Source organism: Megascapheus bottae, chromosome 24 (assembly GCF_031878675.1).
Source record: "Megascapheus bottae isolate mThoBot1 chromosome 24, mThoBot2.hap1, whole genome shotgun sequence".
Taxonomy (NCBI): domain Eukaryota; kingdom Metazoa; phylum Chordata; class Mammalia; order Rodentia; family Geomyidae; genus Megascapheus; species Megascapheus bottae.
Window position 1 is genome coordinate 3,801,021 of NC_143532.1, and position 17,381 is coordinate 3,818,401.

The 17,381-nt window shown below is 44.5% G+C and overlaps 1 protein-coding gene across 1 annotated transcript in view; it reads right to left on the minus strand.

Annotated features, from left to right (window-relative positions):
- Hsd17b2 (hydroxysteroid 17-beta dehydrogenase 2) overlaps window positions 1-17,180 on the minus strand; it is a 32,167-nt gene extending 14,987 nt beyond the window's left edge. Inside the window, exon 1 of the mRNA XM_090357001.1 lies at window positions 16,833-17,180. Within this exon, the coding sequence (XP_090213127.1) occupies window positions 16,833-17,097 (265 nt within the window). The 5' untranslated portion in view covers window positions 17,098-17,180. The remainder of the gene's footprint in view (window positions 1-16,832) is intronic.
- Between the last annotated feature and the right edge of the window lie 201 nt (window positions 17,181-17,381).

The following is a 17,381-nucleotide window of genomic DNA, read 5'->3' on the forward strand; positions in this document are numbered from 1 at the left end:
CTAAAAATTACACTATGTATATAGCTTGTCAATAAAGAGTTCCTCTCTGGTGCTAGACTACTGGACATCTTGGTTAAGAATCAGGCTGCTGGGTCTGGGAATGTGGCTGAGTGGTAGAGTGCTTGCCTAACATGCACAAAGCCCTGAGTTTGAGTCCTCAGAACCACATACCCAGAAAGACTTGGAAGTGGCACTGTGACTCAAGTGGTAGAGTGCTAGACTTGACCCATTAAGAAGCTCAGTAACAGTGCCCATATGCTGAGTTCAAGCTCCAGGACTGGAAGAAAAAAAAAAAAGACCACGAATCAGGCTGCTTGCTTGCCTCTTGCCTGCTTACGAGCCTTGGGAAAAGTACACACCAAATGGGAGGCACCATTTCATCATGTGAAAAGTAAGTTTTGAATTTCGGTGCTTTTTTTCCAGCCTGGTACTTTCTGGGCAGGCACTGAATCAGTGGAGCATGCCCCTAACCCACAAGTGGGTTCTGATTCTACGGTTGCACAAGGCTATGCCAGGCAGTCACCAGGACAGTGTTTCACACAAGGCCCTGCATGTAGTAAAATGACTAAGAGAATGCTGGCTCTAACCCTGACACCAACTTGCAAATGTGGCACAGTGTCTTGGTCCTGGCCTCTGTGGGGGTTGGGGCACTGTGTAGGGGTCAGGAGACTTTGAGAAAGCATGTGGCTGGGGAGCCACCCCTGCTGGCAGAAGGTAATCTCTGTATTCTCCAGGAGCCCAGATAGGGAAACGCCAGGGGAGTTCATATGCATCACTAACTGTGGCCTATCCTGGATTGTGTAAGCACACAGTCAGCCAGACTCCCTACCCAACCACAGGGAGTGGGGGTGATGTTCAGTCTCACAGCCAGGACATGGCAGAAGTCATCTTGACCTACACATGGACTTGGTACAAATAGCCGGGATATAGCTAGGTGCCAGTGGCTCATGCCTGTAATCCTAGCTATTTGGGAAGCTGAGATCTGAGAATCTTAGTTTGAAGCCAGGTCAGGCAGGAATGTCTATGAGACATTAACCACCAAACAAGCAGAAAGTGTGGCTCAAATGTCAGATTTGAGTGAAAAAGGAAGTGACGGAATCCATGGCTTGAATTCTAGCCCCATTACTAGATATAGAGATAGGTGATAGATAGATAGATAGATAGATAGATAGATAGATAGATAGATAGATAGATAGACAGACAGATATGGGTGGGGTGGGGTTGTGCAATACTCAACTCCTTCAGAGCATAAGGCCCAGGTATCATGCGTACCTGGCATTTTGGAGTGTGCAAGAATTTGAGTGCCTTTGGAATAGGGAAGGGTATCTAGAGGGTCCAGAGTTCTCAAAAAATTAACATACAACTGGATACCAGTAGTTCACAACTGCAATGCTAGCTACTTGAGTGGCTGGGAGCAGGGAGATTGTAATTCAAGTCCAGCCCAGGCAGAAAAGTTCATGAGACTACATCTCATGAACCAGCAAAACAAACCCAGACTGGAAGTATGGCTCAAATGGTAAAGCACCAGCCAAGCAGGTTCAAGGCTGTGAGTTCAAACTCCAATACCAAGATGGATGTTTCACATGAGGCCAATATAGATAGAGATTATATAGATAGAGGTGATAGGGATAAAGATAAATGATACAGACATAGATACATCCCAACACACGCTTGTGAAACTAAACACCGAACAGAGGGTGGGGAAATGCTGAGATGCTTTAAGCAATGCCCTTTGAGATCACTCTGCCTCTACCTGCCTAGAAACTCACCCATATAGAGCAAGCACTGAGTGCTAGTATCCCATTTGTGCAAGGCTGCAGTGAGTTTGAAATCTCACTCAATTATAAAAATACAGATGCAGTCCTGACTGATAAGTGAAGTGGGAAAAGAAAACTACCATAAATTTTTAAGAGTTAAGAATGATGTAATTTCAAAGTGTATTTATGCTACTGCCACATGGAGACTTTTGAATAATTGAACAAGTTAAATTATTTACCAGTTAAACAGAAGCATACCCCATGATTTGCTGGGGCAAGTCTTTAACTAGGCAGGTCGTGAATAATGCAAATTTGGGTGGGCTTTTTTCTTCAGACCACGTCTCTTGAATGAAATGCATTCATCCTGTAGATGTGTGGCTGGACAGTGGAATGATATGCTGGGAGAAACAAAGCAGTCCCTTGCAAGAAGGAAGAATATGAAAACCCGAGTAGCTTCTAGTCATGAAAAAAAAAATCATGCAGGTAATAAAACACTGTCAACACTAGATCAGTGCCAGAAGTCATAAGCAGGAACATAATTATCAAAGAGAGCTGAGGAGGGTGTTTCAGACAGAGAAGAATAAATAAAGAAGAGATTAAATAGAGGTAACTCAATTGGCTTTTGTGGGGGGCTTTCAAGACTGAGGTTCACTGTTGGGCTCATTTTGTCCTTCAAACAGGAATCTGATAATGCCAGATTTGGCTGCCAAAATTGGGGTGTACTCGTAGAATCCATAAAGAAAGGCCAGGACGGTGTGAAACATCCTACAGATACAGTACAGCCCCAGCCCAGAAGGAAGCCCTGGCTCCAGCAGTAAGCAATGCAAAGGTTGAAAAGACTTGGAGACTGATGTGGGCTTTATTCTCCAGTTATAATATTCATCAGGAAGTTTTAAATGAAGATTTTAAAGGGATCAGCTGAGCAGCAAATCATAACCTGAATAATAATATTAAACCAAAGGCCACTATTTCCTGAGCACTTAGGATGTTTGAGACACTGTACTCAACACCTTATCTAAGATATGTTTCTTCTACTGTTGGTCAATTCCTTTCTGCCTCTCCCAACAGAATGCAAGCTTAATGAGGGCAAGAATCTTACTTTAGGCCAGGCAGGGTGGCTCACGCCTGTAACCCTAGCTACTCAGGAGGCTGAGATCTGAGGATCAAGGTTCAAAGCCAGCCCAGGCACAAAAGGACCTGAGACTCTTATCTCCAATTAACCTCTAGAAAATGGGAAATGGGGCTTGGCTCAAGGGTAGGACAGTAACATTGAGCTGAAGAGTTCAGGGATGGCGCCCAGGCCGAGTTCAAGCCCCACAACCCCTCCACACACACACAAAGAATCTTGCTTTAGCCCCCGGAACCATTAGCCCACAGCACAATGCCTGCTATCTGCTGGAGCACCCCTGTACTTTGTTGAGTAAATATAGAGCTAAGGGTCAGTCCCTACCACAGGCAAGAGAAATGAGTCAGTGGCCTGAACCACAGGTCTGAACGAATCTGTTTCATGGTCCATTCCCAGAAAAAGAATCTCCACCAGTGGAGATAATGCTCAGAAAGAATAATAGTCTAGATGAAGCATTTAAGAACTTATTGTACACTTTGCTAATCTTTACTCCTCTTTTTAAGCTTCGAGGCTAACTTTATTCTGAAGTTAACCTCAAAAGGTGCTTCTTAAGAGTCTGCTGAGAAGTGTCTCAGTTTCTAGTGAGTACCACTGCTATATTTGTTCAGCCTTTGTCCCTTCATTTCTGTGTGCCTACTGCCCCCAATACCCCATCACCAAAGATAAACAGATGAACAAACAAGACCCCCCCAAAAAAATCCCTAAGCCAATTCTTACTCCTTTTCCTGAAATCCATTCTCTATTTGTATCCCTCAAAGCTAGTTTCTCCCATCCAGGCTTATCCGTGGGGATGTTAAACACACACACACACACACACACACGCACACCTAGTGTGTTGTGTTGGTTCCCAGCCACAACCTGAGACAAAGCTTTCTTCCCATGAGCTACTGCACACTAAGTTGAACTTCCTCTGTGCTTGGTGTCATTGTTTTATTTACAACACCTTTAGACCCCAGCCATAGCCAAATTGTCTCACTCATGAAGTCATTCAGCATGAAGTCATTCAGCTTCTCTCTGCCCCACACTGAGGCTCCAGGCGGAGAGTAAAATAATGATGAAGATGGACCAAGTTCCTGACCTCAAAAGGTTTACCATCTAGTGGGAGCTCAGAGTCAGGCCTTGCCCTATGGATGTCCCCAATCAAGCTAAGTTTATCATCGGTTATGTTGGTATTTCTTGTCTTTATTTTCAATCTCTGCTCTTTGTTGAAAGAAAATACTTCATTTATTTCCCCTTCTTTTTCTAGACTGCCTTAGTCTATTTGGTACATGAGCTTCCTCCAGACTTTTTCTGCCTCAAATAATATAGAGTTGGGTGTATTTTCTTTGCATTTCAGGTCACTCTTATCCTGAATCCCCAGACATGCTTGTCCACTTCTACATCTCATACAAAGCCAACACTTGTGCACCCAGAAAAAGAATTCCTTAGAAAGCATTTTTTTTTGGTCTGTTGTAAGTCTTGAGCTCGGGGCCTAGGCACTATCCCTAAGCGCTTTTGCTCAAGGCAAGCACTCTACCACTTTGAACCACAGCTCCACTTCTGGTCTTTGAGTAGTTAATTTGAGATAAGGATCTCACCAAGACTTTTCTGTCCAGATTGACTTCAAACCACAATCCTCAGATCTCAACCTCCTGAGCAGCTAGGATTACAGGCACAAGCCATTGGTGCCCAGCTCTTAGAAAGCATTTATTTTGCCAGTCTTGGAGCTTCAACTCAAGGCCTGAGCACTGTCCTTGGGCTTTCTCAAGGTTTGGGTTCTACCACTTGAGCCACGGTACCACTTCTGGCTTTTTCTATGTATATGGTACCGAGGAATCAAACCCAGGTCTTTGTGCAAGCTTGGCAAGCACCCTACCACTAGGCCAAACTCCTGGCCCTTAGAAAGCATTTTTAATGAATGAGTTATGATTAGTCTCAGTACTAATGGAATGCTGAGACCCAGAAGTCCTGACCATGGCCCAGTAAGCCAGACATGAGCAAAATACTTAAGTAATCAGGAAATAGCAGTATAATAACAATTTCCTCCAAGTGTTTGTAGACTTGTGTTTCTGCCGCTGTGTCATGGAGAGAGCCTGTTGAAAAAGAAAAGAAGAAACCTAGTGTTGGTGGCGAATGCCTACAATCCTAGCTATTCAGGAAAGTGTGATGGGAAAATTGCAATTGAAAGCAAACTCAGGGCAAGAAAATCTGTGAACTTCCATCTACAATTAAGCAGCAAAATGCTAGAAGTAGATCTGTAGCTTAAGAGGTAGAACACCAACCTTGAACACAAAGGCTCAGGGACAGCACATAGGCCCTGAGTTCAAGTTCCAGGACACACACATACACACACACACACAACACACACAATTGGGGTGTTCAAAGAAAATTTCATAATGAATGGGGGAGAGGTCAGTGGACGTGGGAAGGGTTAAGTCATACAGGCAAGTTTGTCAGGATCTGTTTTCCAAGCTCTATAGGGCCAAGAAAAGGAAGACACCAGAAAGACTGCACTGTGAGGTGCAGGTGAGGAGCATAGGCATCTTGAAGGCACAAAAGGGACTGAATTCTGTGACATCATGCTCCTCTCAGTTTCCTTAAGGGTGGGAATGATACAGTTATTATCTATAGTAGGTAAGGTGAGTGCAGGAGTGATTTCCAAAGCAGCAGCTTATTTAACCAGAGGAATTGTAGGGATTTTGTTGGGGAAACCTATGCATATAGGAAAGTACCCATATAAATATATAGGGTCAGGCACATTCTTAAGCATGTTTAAGGTTATCAGTCAAGAAAATAAAAGACAGCAGACACCTTTTGTCTTAGTAAGAGGTGATGGAACATATGTTTGAAAGGTCAAAATGGCAGTTGGGGAGGGAGATTCAGGGTATGCTTATATTATAAAGATGGGAGATAGGAACACTTCCAGACAAGTGCAGCTTTCTCCAAAAACTTTTAGTTGGGCCTTTTGGTCCTTCTGCCTTCTTTTCTCTTATGCAATAAGTCCGCCAAGTAATGCTTTGATGCCTACCTGTAAGATGGAAATAACTTCCAATATCCCACACTCCTGGTTGGTCAGAAACTGGAAAAAAAGATTTCTTCCAATCTCTCCAAACTCCAATGAGGCCTTTTTATGGTATCTCTACCTAGACATTCTTTCAGGATGGAGACTTGGGTCAGGTGCCAGAGGCTCATGCCTGTCATCCTACCAACTCAGGAGACTGAGATCTGAGGATCGTAGTTCAAAGCCAGCCCAGACAGGAAAAGTCCATGAGGCTCCACCAGAAAATCAGAAATGGTGCTGTGGCTCAAAGTGGCAAAGTGCTAGCCTCATGTGAAAGAGATCAGAGAACACCCAGGCCCAGGGTTTATACCTCATGACCAACAAAAAAGGAAAATAAGAAGAAGAAGAAAAGAAGACTGTTTAACCTCCTAGATCTCTGGCCCAATCTCAGTCGAGACAGAAGTTATTTTTCCACTTCCAAGACCTGCGGGCCCAGATGCGATCACAGACCTATGGCTGACTCTTATGAGCTTTTATAACATATTCAATCTGCCTCCATCAGTTACCGAGATTCCATCAGCTGACTCAAGGGTCAATACCATGCATCAACCCAGAGAAACTTTCCAACAAAAGTTTTCATTGTTCCTCCATTTCTATGGTCCCCAGCTCATGTTCCCCACTGGCAGAGGTCAGCCTCTAGGACAGAGTAGGGTGGAGAATGTGGTCAAAGAGGAAAAAGGATCCTGGCCTTCCTTCTCAGATTTCTGTAAGAAGCCAGAGCGCCCACATAAAGAACAAAGGGGAAACATAGTCTTTCTGGCCCCATAATCTTCCATGGAAGGACATGTCATGGCTTCTTTCCCTAGGGAAAACGTCTCTCTGAGAATTGCTTTATCAGACTTCATGCTTTTGTGATATTATTGAATATAGCTCAACTTGACCCCCGGTCATACTACAGAAAGATCATTTTTTAATGATGTGCTTGGCGCTTTCCACTTAAGAGTACAGTATGAGCCTATCCTTGGCAATGCCAGGAGCCCAGGGTCCACTGGAAGGGCAGCCAAATCACCTGGGGTCCGAGAACCAGCAGAGAAGGAGACCTCACAGCAGGTTGAACTCTCAGGGGTAGTATTCCCATTTGGCATACAAGTTAACTAAAATCTCTAAGATGTCCACTCTGCTCTCCCAGGCCACACAGTGCACTGGTGGCAGAACTGTGACTCTGGAACTGTGCCTCTCAAGTTCATTTCCATCTGCTGTGCTAGGTCACCACTCTCCCCTGCAGAAGTCACCTGTAGGGTCACGTCCCTGTTTGCTTGCATTCGTGCACGCACTTCTCTAATTGTTGCATGCCACCTGGTGCTGAGTTTCATTGTGGGCCAGTACAATGACGCGGAACTACTGCTCTATAGCATTGTGCTATTATATGTCAGAATTGAGTGTAATAGCCAAAGGTAGTGAAGTCAAAGGTAGGTGAGGGTAGATAAAAGCTGACATTTACCAGGTAATGACATAGGTCATTTCAAGAGAGGGAAATTCTATGAATGTAACCAATGGGATCTGGGGGTTGAGAGCACTCTCTGGAGACTTAACATGTGAAGAAAGTACTATTTAAGGGAATAGTTCTCACCCAAGAGTGACGTGGGGACTTTTGGCGTTGTTTGGAGGCCTTTCTGGTCAGGAAATCCTAACTAGAGAGTGACATCCTCTTGGCATTCTTGAATAGAGGTGAAGGCAACTGTTCAACACCCTACAAGGCCCAGAATACCTTCAATAGTGGGGAATCTCCCAGTCCAAATGGCAACAGTGCCAAGATTGAGAAAGTCTGATTTAGATGAAAACATGAAGGTGAAAGGTCAGCCCTGGAGAGAGGTGCAGTGGGGGAGGGGGGTTTGTCCAGGTGAAAGGAACAGTGCAGACTGGATTTCTACTCTCTACAGTAAAATGCTTTGACGGGCCTTAGACACTCGAAGGGTCATAGATGCCCTGGCTTCTCTATTGAGGATGGGTTAAATAGCTAAAAGTGGAATCCCAAAGGCTGGGGTGGGGGGTGAGGGTAGGCGGTGGGGGAAGGGTAGCCTGGGAAGAAACAAAGGCAAATTTGGCTAGATGAGAGGCTTCTACTTCTAGAACGCTGAAGACATATTCAGATGATTCAGATGTGTTCTGAAAGTAACAGATAAATAAGAAACCGAGATCACAGGCAATTCTTGAGAGTCTGGTCCCTATAAAGAAACAAATAGCGCACCAAGCTGGAAGACCCAGAGAAGAAAGGGCCTCACATGAAGAGCTCAGCCTCCTACGTCAACCTGTAAGAAAGACTAGGACATCATGGAGAGTGCATACGTAGAGCATTGGAGAAAATAATTGCTCATACAAAGTTTGGAGCCTTGGTTTATTCTCAGTGTACCCTGGATGAGGGCTTTTCAAAGATCCAGCAAGGCCAGGCACTCGCCTTCCATCAGTCAGATAAGCCTGAGGTCTGGCAGGGGGAGCCTGGGCATGGGAGGGTAGGTCGAATGAGACTTGAAGACCTGCCTCAAGTTGGAGAACGCCTCTGGACGGCTGGTGTCCACAGCAAGCTTCACGTTCCTGCTTTACCCAATGAGCTGTCTCTATTCTGTGTCTGTGGGAAATTCTATCTCCATTGCTTCACTGGTTGGCTGAATTCTCTGTCAAAACATGAATGGCTCCTAGTCTTCGGGTGTTCTTGTGTTATAGGAAGTTCCAGATCTTTGTGTCAGAGACTCTCCTGTTCATAACAATAGTAGTCTCATGGCGAAGCCTGAAGGTTGTTCCTCTCTTTCACCCATGCTGGGACAGACTCGAGCCTGGCCTGATCTTGCAGGTGGAGATGGGTCTCCATTTCCTTTCCATTCATATTGGGCACCCATCCGGGAAGCTACTTTGTGCCTGGCACTAGGTGATACCACAATCCATTTGACCATAACAGTCTCTGCTCTAGGGACTTCATAATTCCAGCTATCCCAACTCTGAGCTACCAAACATTAAGGTGAAGTAATTCCTGCAGTAGGGACTGCTATGGACATTGTCAGAGATTCAGGCAATAACCTAACCCTATCAGTAGGTGTACCCTCCCCCAATCATGACAGCTTAAATTACCTCCGGACATTCTCTTAGGAGAACTTAATTACCCCTAAGTGCAGAGCTAAGGTCAGGGGCAAAGATGACATTGAACCAACCCTTATTCATAGGGAATGATTAAAGGGACATAAACAGGCCCTTGGCAGGGACTTCAAGACAAGGAGCTCAATGTGCAATTGCCTGTTCAAGCCACTGATAAGCAAATGACCTTTCTTCTTTTATATTTTATATAAAATATTTTATAGTTTATAGTGCAATTCTCTGATCCATGTCTCCCTTTCTTTCACTCTCTCCCAGTTTTTCTTTCCCATCTCCACCCAACAACTCTGTCCCATGAACTGAGTAGACCAAGCACTGAGACACTCATGGCTTCTAATTTTGCTTCTACTTCATTAATTAGCACAATCATTTTCTCACAGTCAATAACTATTTTAATGTCAAAACCACGCCCCAAATTTCTCCCCTCCAAAAATGTCTACTTTTGACTTTACTGTTGCCTAGAGCTAACTGCCTTTCCCTGGAGTGTTCTTGAAACTTCAGAGTGTGCCACTAACTTCACTGACTGACTTTGCCTTGGAGTTCCATCCTTTTCCTAAAGCACTTCTCTCTAATCAGCACCCCACAGAATGGAATCCAGATGTCTCCTCTCATTCCACTCAGTCTCTTCTGGAAGCCAGCTGTTGTTTATAACTCTCTTCTGGGAAACCCTGTACCGCCTTCCACCTCCTGCCCTGTAGACACAGCCCACAGCCCAGCTCTTCATCCTGACCTCTGCCTACTCTCTCCTCTTGGATGCCTTCTCAACCTTATCAGTCCTGTCCATGTGGAAAACTGCCTATTTTTTACCTCCAGTTTTAAGCTCTTTCTTGAATGTTAGCCCTTCTTCATTTTACCTGGGCATTTCCATCTGGATCCTAGAGCTGGCCTGTTGGGTTCAACAAGTCTCAAGCAAAAATACCTTTCTGTCAATGTCAGTTCCTTCTTCTCAATCTCTTAAGATCTATGGTTTCTTTTAGTAATAATCATCATTTTCAGATCCTAGGATTTATGCTCCATAGTTCTCTCTCCTTTCTTCTTTATTCATTCAACTCCAGACCCTGAACATGTTTACTACTTGTGTTATGCCTCCAGCTTCTATTATTATTACTATTATTATTATATCATCATCATTATTTTGAGAAACTACATTGACTCAGGCTGGACTCTAACTTTCAATCCTCCCGTCTTCGTCTCCTAAGTAGCTGGGATTATAAACATGGACCAGACATGATTCTACTCTTGAAATAGTCACTTGGGGAGCCTGTGTGGGTACCAAGGCTTTCTACCAGGGATATCCCACCCCATCTCGTGGATCTACAGTCCATGTAACAAGCTAGACAGTCAAAGTGGGGGATTACAGGGGGCACCAGCGAGAGTTCTGCTAAGAGGTCTTAGGTGTGGTAGGCTCCTCAGCGAACCAGCAATTGGGCAGAATGTGTTGTCTGTTGCCACATCACTGGGTCAGGTCAGAGGAAAAGGCAGACATATGCATGTGATAGCTTTCCCTCATACTCAGATGACCAAAAGTTCATGTGAATCTTCCATCAAGTAGTTCTTCCGAGTGGTGGTTTGTTTTTCCAACTCATGTCCTGGGCCCAGTCTCCGCCTTGGGCCTCCCCCCCTCACTTCCTCCCACTTCTCCCCTCTCACATCTCCATTGCCTCATCGTACCTTTGTTTCTCATCTATCTCCCACACTGCAGTCTAGGTCTGTTCGACAGAACTGGCACATCCTCTCTGTCTCTGTATTTCCAATACCTGGCACAGAGTGCTCAACAAACCTTGGTGAATCATGAATGGATAGACTCCCGTCCTCTTTCCACGCTGTCAACTAGAGTTCTTTTTTTTTTCTTAACCCTCCCAGATAAGAGCTACCTTACCTCAAGTTCACAACACTATACTAGGTTCTGAGTAACAAGGTAGAGATGTTATTTTATTCCTAGCACTGTAAAAAAATTAAACCATCAGCAGTATGCCTTGTTCCCAGCCAGTCCTCCAACTGTGCCTCCACACACCCTGTGTGTGTCACAGGGAAAGAAGGGGCTCGGGAAGAAAGAAAACCACTGAGCATTTTACCTACAGCAAAGATTCCATGATGCAATGCCTCCCCAGAGTTCCTCTAGCAGAGAAACTTCAATGAAAACTCAGAATAAAGGATCAGCATTAGAAGACAGCAGGAAGAAAAAGTCAAGAGGCCAGGACCGTTACATGGGGCATTCTTGGATGCTGCCAGGGCTTAAAGGGAAAAGGGCCAAAGACAGATTCAACATAGAGCCATGGAACAATCTCTGCCCAGATATAAGGAAGCTCAGATTTGGCAGGTAAGTCCTGGAGCTGCAGGTGACCCTCACAAAAGGACATCAGAGACAAGGGCTGAGTAAATGGGCAAGCTGGACAATCTATTGTCCTTTCTTTTTATTTCTGGTAATTGGATACATTTCACCAACATAGTTCATATATCCATAATTCATTCACTATTCTCATTGTATTGGGTCAAACATACTTCAACCTAAGAAGAATGACCAGCTCACAGGAGTCACCTAGCCCCTGCCCTCAGGCTGCTCAGAACATAGCTAGGGAAGTTTCCATTCCAATCAAACTGTGCACTTAGAATTTCTAATCAAGTCACCATTCACAGTTTTCAGAATTGCCTAGGTTTAACAATACCCTTTTACACTTTCTTGTGGAGAGTAAATAGTAACCTTCCTGATTTTAAAGAAGGAATGTGTGTCCATTTAAAAGAAAATCTGATAAAACTGAAAGGCGTGGCTTCACAGTAAAACACTTGCCTAGCATGTTCAAGGCTTGGCCCAGCACCATCAAACAATCAAAAAAAGTTTTAAAAAAAAGTCTGATAGACTGGGTTATAGGCACACAGAGGGCCACACCATCCCCTTGCAGTAGCAAGGACTCTGTTCAATAGCTGATATTCCTATATTTCCAACTACAAATGACAGACTACCTGAATCACCCTTCTTGCTTTCTAAAACAACTCTGAAGGCAGGCTTAGCATTTGACATCTCTCAAATCAACCTTTCCACGCGTCCCTATTCCTGGCCAGGGCACTCTCATTTTATTGCTCCTGATGTGCATCCCCTGTATCTAGCCACTTGCCAAAGGCTTCACCAAGCAGAACCATGTCTACCTAACAGAGGGCCAGTACATCCTTGCCAATCAAGTGGAGGCATTTTGTCTTGGAAGCCTTTTGCGGTCTAGTAGTGACTACAACTACAACATGGCTGATCTGATGGTGACGATGGTTACAGGATGGCTTCTGGTGGCAGGTTCATCTCACCTCTGCCACCAACAAGGTTACAGGCTTTGAACACACTGTTTCCCAAAGGGGAAGCTATCGAGGCTGTGGGAAACATGTGAAATGCATGTAAAGGGGTGGGTGTTACTCAGTGGGAGACCCTGGATGTGGTCAATGTCAACTTCAGAGAAGCTCAAATCTCAAGAGGATGCCAACAACACCACAACTTTCGAGACTTGAAAAGAGTATGAAGTGATCCTCAGGAGTCACTGTCCTCCTCTCACTCCTCATTGAGAGCACAAATAAAAGACCTCTGCTAGAAAACCTTCCCATTTCTGAATCTATTCCCTGTTGTATCCCATTGTGAAATTTTTCATTAAAAAATTACCTGGTGCATGGAATTCTATGCTGCCAGCAGAAAGAACGACATCGCCCCATTTGTAAGGAAATGGAAAGACTTAGAAAAATCATATTAAGTGAAGTAAGCCAGACTCAAAGGTACATAGGCTCAATGGTTTCCCTCATTTGTCATAATCAGTAGAAACCTTGGGCTCTCCTAGCAGAGATTTACAATAGGGCAAAACCTAGATACATAAGGCCATATAGGATGATGCTAAATGAAAGGACCCCCAAGATAAAGAAACAAGAGCCATATACTGTGTAGCTGTTGTTCTCAATGTACTATGTTATTTCTCATCTCCTTTGCTGTCCCTTGGTTATCTCATATTGTTATAGAATCTTATCTTGTTATCTGATATATTGTATATATGTTTATTTGAAATAGGATAGGGAAGAGGGAAAACAAGATGAGGGGACGGGGTGGGGAGGGAACTGGGGACAAAAAAATGAGAAGAGGTAGCAATGCTTGTGAAGTAATGCACCTTCTATCTGGTGAATATAACGTAACCCTTCTATTAATTACAATAAAAATTAAAAAATAAAGTGAAAAAAAATTACCTGATGCAAAAGCTAGGTGCTGCATGGTAGATGCTTAATAAGCCTGGAATGCCTTCCCTTTTCCCCCTAGAAAACTAATTGTCCCCCCTAAGGAGACCCTTGTTTTGTTAGGCCTTCTCCTAGCACCCCCACTGTGGCTGAGAGCAGTTTGAGTCTTCCCTACCCCAGGTGCCCCATTCCCCGCGCACCTGGGTTAAGTGTGACTACATTCTGCCTGCTGGACTTTGGAGCTTCCAGCTTCAAGGTAAATAAATCAGTGGCTGAGTAAGCCTGGTGGGGGGAGCATGAGAGGCTCAGGGATCGAAAACCACAGTTGCCAGCACCTCCCCCAACAAGTCCAGAGAGGGGCTGAGAAGGATGGAGCCTACAGAATCTCAGATAAAGGGGGCTGAGCCCCAGTGAACATGGGTCCAAAGAAAGAACTAGTAGCACTTGTTCCCACTATGTCCAGAAGATAAGCGACCCCCTCTATATATTTATTCAATGAACAAGTGAATGTTCTTTGCCCATGTCATCTCCAGTTTACAGAGGAGAAAACCAAGTACCAACAACTAGCTTTAAGTATGCAGAGGTGGTTCCTGGGATCCCTTGACCATTTTATGTGCACTGATCCACAGAGATCCATCCACTAATCTGTGTCCTAGATTACTGGAGCCACCACCAGTGAGCCCAGAGGGAGTCAGAAAGTGTTTATGGAGTCTGAGCTTTCTCTCCTCCCTCCCACCACCAAGGGGCATAGAAAGGGGTTGGGGTTGCCCTCAACTAATGATTGACAGATGTGATGTCACCTCCCTATCAGGGTCCCCTCATGTGCCCAGGTGACCCCCCCCAGGACTTCCCTTGAAGTCCTTCCTTGGCCTCTCTTCTCTGTCCATTTGGCTGGGAAAGCCTCCTAATGAATCTCTATCACCCCAATCTTCATCTCCTTCAGCCTCCAGGGACCTTCCCTCCCCTGCTCCCTACCCTCACCTCCACACCTAAGTCACATACACCCAAGTCAGAGTAAATTCAAGATCTAAGCCTATACCTGTCAGACTGCCAAGGCTTTTCTTTCTGATTAAAGCTTGAAATGTTTTACGTGATCATGCCAATCCGCCCTTCATTAATTTCACAGTCTTTTTTTAAAAAAAAATATATCCAACAGCCACTTTAGTTTCAAGAACCTTGGAGACAAACACATGTTCAAATACTCTAGGCATGAATACTATAATTATATTGTCTTAGTGGTAAAAAGAGCTTTGAACACCATATAAAATGAAATAAAAGACTAAAAGGACAAATGTTGAGTTGTTTTTTAACTTATAATTATAAATTGTCCTTCACCTGGGTCCATCATGAAATAGAAACTAAGATCATCTCAATCCATTGAATTGTAACTCTCTTTTAACTGTGTGTATGACAAATAATATAATGACATTTCAGAAAATCGAAGTCAAAGGGCAGAAAAACAGCCAAATACTCTACTTCAATTATTCACAAACTACTTCCTTTATAAACAATTTCCTTCCTTTTGTTTCCAAGCCTTTCCCTTACCTCTTAGCACTTTTCACAATGTGTACAAGTGTTCACCGATCCTGGGACTCTAACTCAGAGTTCGGGCACTGTCCCTAAGCTTTTCTGCCCAAGGCTAGCACTCTATGTCAGCTACAGCTCCATTTCTGGTTTGTTGGTGGTTAATTGGACTTGAATCACACAGACTCTCCATCCCAGCCTGGCTTTGAACCATGATCCTCAGATCTAAACCTCCTGAGTAGCCAGGATTACAGGTATAAGCTACTAGCACATAGCAAACCCACTCTTTCATATGCACTTTCCTACCCTGGCCCTACCAAAACCTGTACCAATGAAGCACAGGCCAACAGGAAAGGAAGACTTCCAAATTCAAAGTGGTTTCTCCTCTCCGCTTCTTTCTTGTTTTAAATGAATTTCTAGTCTCACTGAAGGAATTTGTTTCAAATGTCTTCACAAAGGTCTGGAAATTTCTGGAGAAACAATATTCAGCCTTTTTTCCCTGGGTGAAGATGACAGCAAACCTAGGGGTAACATTCTGGTCACCCACAAGTATGTGTACTTATTGTCTTAATTCTCAGTGTTCTTAATTGCTGAGGATTTCATTTCGGAATTAGTCATGGGGCTCGAGTTGCCTAATTGAGTCAGTTATCTTAAGATATTAGACACAGTCAAAAGTTGCAAAGACTGTGTGGGTTCACTGAGTTGGGTGTATATTTTATAAGTCTAAATACATCCTTCCAACTTCAAGCACAGAAGATAAGGAGCACCGATGAGATAAACAAGCAAGATTCCTGCAGACGTTCCAACGTTTGCCTGAGTTTATCCTAAGATTAAGTATGTTCATGAATAAGCTATAGTAGTGCTTTACCCTGAGATTGATTCTCCAGGACCTCCAGAATGTCCTGTAAGTGCCCATCACAGCATGGCTAATTTTTCTTTTCCCAGAAATGCTGCTATTGTTCTGTTTTTCTTGCTTGCTATTAAAAAAGGACAAAAATGAAGTCAGACCTGGAAAGATTCTGAAGCTCTTGGATGTTTGCTACTAGCCACACAACAGCCATTGTTTCTGCCCTCCAGATGCTCTGGAAAAGCATCAGGATTATAGGGACACAGTAAGAGACCCAGCCAAGCCCCAGAAGCAAGAATCAGGTATGACCCCAGTCATTCATGTCAATCAGTGCCCTGGATTGAGTTGTCTGCTTTTAGGGGGTTTTTTATTTAAAGGGGCTCATCTGCAGCTCTTCAGAACTCCAGCAAGCACTACCTTGTCTGTCATGTCATGAAACAGTTTTTGTTATTGGATTAGCGCAAAAGGGTAAAAATATAGAAATTGTCTTCCTCTGTGAATTGCTACAATCTCGGATATTCTTCTCACCACACCTACAGGCTCCTTCCTTCCCCCCAAGGTTGCAGCCAAAGGTGGAAAACCTGCCAGCAAGAGATTCCGCTGAAGTCCCCAATTCCTCGTCCACGAGGCCTTTCTGGGTTATGACGACTCTGTGTATTTCTCGCTAAAGCCCAATATAAGTTAAAACTCCACAACTGAACAAACCTGTTTTACAACTCAAAGGAATTTAATTTGACTTCACACTTTCCGTAGAATGAAACACAAAAGAAGGGAGGAAAAAAATAATTGGCAACTCAGCTAATGAGCAACTAGATTTCTGCCCATGCTGACAACTTGATCTAACCACGTTTCAGACAGGACACAGGCTTTTGACAGCCAGCAGGCAAAGACTCCCACACAGATGACCCAGAGAGCCAGACAGGCACCGAGAAGCTTGCAGACCTACGATGGAGAATCCTACCAGACATTCATCTCAGACCCAAACTGCACTTAAACCTAAAGAAGTGTGTGGGGGGGGGAAGTGTTCCCAGGTATTTATTCCCAAGAAATTGGCACCTTACCTCATACTTGGCCTCTTAACACCTAAAGACAGCCCCGACCCCATCCCACCGAAAGCAGTGGCATGAGAAACGCTGTGGCTGGGTGCTTTCATTTTCTCCGTGCTAACTTGTTTAAGACGACTCTGACAAGATCCTGCTGAGGCAAAAAGAATGGCAAACCCCACCCTGCGTGCTGGCTGCAGCCCTGGGGGCTTACCTGTCACCAGCACTGCCTTTCCATCCACAGGTAACAACTCTTCGTCAGGTGTGCAGGTGTGCAGCAGGAAGCAGGACAAGGAGAAGAGGATTAAACTCCAGAAGAAGGAGAAGCTGAGCAGGCAAGCCCCTGTCCAGATGCCTGCCAGGCAGAGCACCCGGCTTTGCAGAGGTCCTAGCCACTTCAGCTTACAGAGGACTAAACTCCCCAGCACCGCAGTGCCAGCCAGACAGAGCCACACCACTTCAGAGACAAATGTGTTCATGCCCCCACCACTTTGTGTACACTCTCTGTTGCTCAGGGCTAGGGAATCAAGTGGGCAAACGCTTGTTGGAGGCAGCGCAATTTGTATGAATGGAGAGGTGGGAGGGGAGGGAAAGAAAACGGCCCTGACACCCTATGAATAAGCATGGAAAAAGGATAATCATACAGACACCCATCCCCAGTGGGCGATTTAAACAGTGCACCCTGCAATATAAACAGCAGATCACTTCCTATTTGATCACTCCTCCTCCCTCCTCCCTGCACACACAGCACACACTGGGACTC